Raw genomic sequence first — 5,142 nt, 5'->3', positions numbered from 1 at the left:
ATCTGTTGGGAAATGGAGGAGAGGTGGTAAGCTGGATCCACAGTCCCAGGCTTGCAGCCCCCTCTTCCCTCGGAAGGTCTAAAAAAAAGGCCTTCAGCCCCTTCCCCTCACGGGATTCAGGAGCCGCATCGCCCTCCCTCTCTGCCCCCCAAGGTCCCTGGTCCTCCGCTTCCGGCTTCTCAGCCAGTCTTTCCTCTTCTAGCCTTGGATCAAACACCGGGTTTCCGGGGGGAAGGCTTAGGCTGTAACACCGAGCCCAGCCTCCTCCTCCACCCCCCACCACGCTCAGCCTCCTCCCTCCCCGCCACCACCGTTCGCGATCGCCCGGCAGCAGGGAAGGAAGAAAGGAGCGCAGGAGGCGGAGGTAAGACCGGCGCCCAGAGACTGGGGCGAACGCCGGGCCCTGGGGGAGCAATCCCTAAGGCCTCGACCCGCCGCCCCAGTTCTGCAGATCATACCTACCCGGAACAGATAGCCCCTCTTGGACTTAGGGCCCCCGATAGCCTGCAGGCTCCACGCCCTCCACGGACACCACGCCCGGCCAGGAGACTGGCCACAGCCATCTCTTCCCTGGAGATTTTCTGCAGACCACCTCCCAGCCCCCTCCTCTCCCTTGTCTTAAGAGTCAGATCCCCCTACAGCTCCTTCCTTCACCCAGAATCAGGGGCTGCGTCTAAGTCTAGTTTGCCTAACCTGTTCTGTCTGAAACCCGGGACTTCTAGCCTTCAGTCTGCCTGCCTGAGACCCAGGGATCCAGGACTCAGCACTCCTTCAAGTCCAGGAGTGCAGACCCCAGCTTCCTCCCTCAGACCCAGGAGACCAGACTCCCGCCCTCCTCCCTCAGACCCAGGAGTGCAGACCCCCGCCCTCCTCCCTCAGACCCAGGAGTGCAGACCCCAGCCTCCTCCCTCAGACCCAGGAGTGCAGACCCCCGCCCTCCTCCCTCAGACCCAGGAGTGCAGACCCCAACCTCCTCCCTCAGATCCAGGAGTCCAGGCCCCCCGCCCTCCTCCCTCAGACCCAGGAGTGCAAACCCCAACCTCCTCCCTCAGACCCAGGAGTCCAGCCCCCCGCCCTCCTCCCTCAGACCCAGAAGCTTAAAGCTCTGCTACTCCCTGGTCCCTCCCAGCCCCTGACTTCTGGGAACATACACTCCATTTCCGGGTCTTCTGGACTGAATCCCACCCCACTTGGGCCCCAAGGGTGGACTGGTTCCCAATCCCACTGAGAATATTCAAGCCCCCGGGCCCTGGAGCAAAAGCAGTTGGCTGACTTTGTCTCCCTGTGTCTCCTGTGTATTGTTCTGTCTTGTCTGTCCCCGCCTCTGATCTCTATGATCTCTCTCTGTCTCCATCTCTCACCCTTCCATTTCTCCTGGACTTTGTCGCTCTTTCCTACTTCTTCACAACTCTCTCTCTCCTTTATTGTCTCTGTCCCCTCCTGCCTTCCCTGCCCCCTTCTCCTGCTTCCCCTGTCTCCCACCGGTGTCCTCTTTTGGACCGAGGATCTACCCTCCTCTCTCTTCTCTTCTCTTCACCACGCCCCACATCCTTCATCTCTTCTCCCTACCCCTGCCTCTCCCACTTTCCCCCCACAGGCATGGATCCACAGCCCCCTCCACCTGCCCAAGGTAGTCCACCTCACCGTGGCCGAGGCCGAGGCCGAGGCCGTGGCCGTGGCCGAGGCCGTGGTCGTGGCAGAGGGGGTACTGGAGCCCCTCGGGCACCTCTGCCCTGCCCCACCTGTGGTCGTCTCTTCCGCTTCCCTTACTACCTGTCTCGACACCGACTGAGCCACTCGGGCCTCCGGCCCCACGCCTGCCCCCTGTGCCCCAAGGCTTTCCGCAGGCCTGCCCACCTCTCCCGCCACCTTCGTGGCCACGGGCCCCAGCCCCCGCTGCGCTGCGCTGCTTGTCCACGCACCTTCCCGGAGCCGGCCCAGCTCAGGCGCCACCTGGCCCAGGAGCACGCAGGTGGCGAGGTGGATCTGTCCACGCAGAGGGCAGTGAAGGAGGAGCCCGAGTCCAGTTGGGGTCCACAGGACGAGGGCGTGGAGCAGCCCTCCGCAGCGGTGGCCGGGGTTGCGGAGGAGGCGGCAACAGTCTGGCCTGAGACATGGCCTGCCGGGGACCCGGCCCCTGTGGCTGCCCCCACGAATACCAATCCTCGGGAATCAGAGGCCGAGGAGGCCGAGGCCGGGGCAGCGGAGCTAAGGGCAGAGTTGGCACTGGCCGCGGGGCGACAGGAGGAGAAACAGGTCCTCCTTCAGGCTGACTGGACGCTGCTGTGTCTCCGCTGTCGCGAAGCCTTCGCCACGAAGGGGGAGCTCAAAGCGCACCCGTGTTTGCGCCCAGAGGGCGAGCAGGAGGGCGAAGGGGGACCACCGCCCCGCCCCAAGCGACACCAGTGTTCCATTTGCCTCAAGGCTTTCGCCAGGCCCTGGTCCCTGTCGCGCCACCGGCTAGTCCACTCCACCGATCGGCCTTTTGTGTGTCCAGACTGCGGCCTGGCTTTCCGCCTGGCCTCCTACCTCCGCCAGCATCGCCGCGTCCACGGCCCTCTCAGCCTGCTGGCCCCACTGCCTGGGACCGGCAAGAAGGACGACAAGTCCTCAGGTGGACGGAACTCAGGAAAAGGGCCTGAGGGTGGCGAAGCAACAGAATGTGGGGGTGCATCGGAAGGGGGTGAAGGCGGGCAGAACGGAGGAGATGCCACCCCAGCCCGGCCCCCGGCGGGGGAACCACGCTTCTGGTGTCCCGAGTGTGGCAAAGGTTTTCGACGCCGGGCACACCTGCGTCAACACGGGGTCACCCACTCTGGGGCACGCCCTTTCCAGTGCGTGCGCTGCCAGCGGGAGTTCAAGCGACTGGCAGACCTGGCCCGCCACGCGCAAGTCCACGCTGGGGGTCCCGCCCCGCATCCGTGCCCTCGATGCCCACGACGCTTCTCCCGCGCCTATAGCCTACTGCGCCACCAGCGCTGCCACCGCGCAGAGCTGGAACGGGCGGAGCTGGAGAGGGTCGCTGCACTGCAGGCGCTCCAGTCCCAGGCCGCACAGTCGCCCCAAACTCCACCGCTTAAGCAGGAGGCAGAAGGGCTCCCTTTGTCCATCGCACACATCAAGGAAGAGCCGCCCTCACCTGGTACTCCACCTCAGTCCCCGCCGGCTCCCCCCGTCTTTCTCAGCGCCTCCTGTTTTGACAGCCAAGACCATTCAGCCTTCGAGATGGAGGATGAGGAGGTGGACAGCAAGGCCCACCTACAGGGATTGGGGGACTTGGCCTCCTGACCTTCACATCCACCCTCCGCCCTTCCAGTTGACCTCCGGGTTTGCAGTAAGGAAGACGGAAGTTGAAAGAGAGATACCTCCTCTGCCTACCCCTGAGCCCTGGGTCATTCACCTTCCCTTTTACCTATCCCTAGACCCCGATGCCGGTTAGGAAACACCCCAACACGTGTCTTAAGTAAAGGTAGGACAAGGCGGAGGGCACTTGGCCAGAAGGATAGAGACTGGTGGGTTGGCCTCAGCCTGCTGGTCCCCCACTGCAAACACTGGACACCATCGCCTATTTTGAACTGCCAGACCCTGGGGGTTCCCAGTCAGAAAGGTCTGCCCCCTTTCCTCTGTCTTTGTGAATAAATGTGAGTTCGTGCAACCCACGAGTAAGGCTGTCTGTGAAGGTGGGGGTCGGGTGAGTCAGGATTTGACCACACTTGGGTTCAGAACAAGGATGCTCACACATCTCCTCCCAGGAGGGTGTTTGATAGTGAAGAAGCAATAAGTCCGTTGACCCTGGATTGGGAAGAAAGCTGAGTGTGCTGAGACAGAACACCCTCAGGAATCCTGTGTGCGGTTCAGTAAATCAGCATGGTATGCACCGTTTTCCCGTCTCCAGGGCATGTTCTAGGCACAGAATTACTACTCTGTGTCTGAAAAGGCACTAGGTGTTTCCCAAAATTCCTGTTACAATCGTGAAGGTGCCAATAGTCTCTCTCCGTTTTCCTGAGGAAACCCAAGAACCAGGTACGATCTGAGTTGGGTGCAATCCTGGCATTTTGGGAGGTGGAGGTAGTCAAACAAGCCTGCTACTTAGCCAAGGTCACACGGCAACAAGAGGCACAGCCAGATGTGGCCCCGGACACTGTGGCTCTGTAGCCCATGCTCTTAGCCCTTATCCAGTGGTTCATTCATATCTTCTTTCTTCATTCATGCTGGAGTGTCTCATGGAACCTCTACATGTGCAGGGTGTTGTCCTGGGTACTCTTCATTCTTCTGTTAATGAAACACACAGCCATTTCTCAATGTGTGACTTCCATTCTAATGGGGGGACAGGGACACAGAGATGAAACAATTGAGTAATTGTAAAGCATCTTAGGGGTCAGTGAGGTGACTCAGTGGGTAAAGGCCCTGGCAGCTGAGCCTGAGGACCCAAATGATGAGAGGACAGACCTGACTCCTACAAGTTGTCCTCTGACCTCTACACACACACACACACACACACACACACAATGAATGTAAAAATCATCTTATTAGGGGAGAGATGGAGAGAGATGATACAGGACAAGGGGGGAAGAAGCACAGACCCATAGACAGATGAAGCAAGTCACAGCAGTCACTGGGGATGTGTCTTAGAAGGAAAGCAGAGCTGTACAAAGATTCTGGGGTACAGATGTGGCTGATGAGGTCAAGGAGCAAGGATACCAACTTGGCTCCTGAGGGAAAAATGTGGAGAGACCCGGGTGGGGGCAGAAGAGATGGATCAGTGGTTGAGAGAACTTGTGGATTTTACAATGGACCCTAGTTCAGCTCCCAGTACCCACATGGCAGCTCACAAACACCCATAACTCCAGTTCCAGGGGATACCATGACTTCTGACCTCCACAGGCACCAGACACATGTGGTGCACATACATACATGCAGGCAAAACACATAGATATAAATAAACCTAAAAACCAAAGGAGTGGGAGGAAGGCAAGGCAGAAGGCGAGATCTGGGGGGTGATGGGAGGATTAATACGGACACTTTCAAATCTTTTCGTTGACGTGAAATAGGGAGTGGTGGAATGCTTCGTGCAGAAGCCAGAAGGATATGACTTTCTTTTTTCTGTTTACCATGGTTTTGTGAAAAATTTAAACAAATAGA

General features: G+C 59.1%; 1 protein-coding gene across 1 annotated transcript; it reads left to right on the top strand.

Annotated features, from left to right (window-relative positions):
* The first annotated feature begins 289 nt into the window (after positions 1 to 289).
* On the top strand, positions 290 to 3,655 carry Znf579 (zinc finger protein 579). The gene is made up of 2 exons (XM_038339477.1): positions 290 to 364; positions 1,598 to 3,655. The coding sequence occupies exon 2, from the start codon at positions 1,600 to 1,602 to the stop codon at positions 3,286 to 3,288; it is 1,689 nt and encodes a 562-aa protein (XP_038195405.1). The 5' UTR covers positions 290 to 364; positions 1,598 to 1,599; the 3' UTR covers positions 3,289 to 3,655.
* Positions 3,656 to 5,142: the final 1,487 nt, after the last annotated feature.

The sequence above is a fragment of the Arvicola amphibius genome, chromosome 8, assembly GCF_903992535.2.
Source record: "Arvicola amphibius chromosome 8, mArvAmp1.2, whole genome shotgun sequence".
NCBI classification, from domain to species: Eukaryota; Metazoa; Chordata; class Mammalia; order Rodentia; family Cricetidae; genus Arvicola; species Arvicola amphibius.
This window is presented reverse-complemented; position numbering and strand designations above follow the sequence as displayed.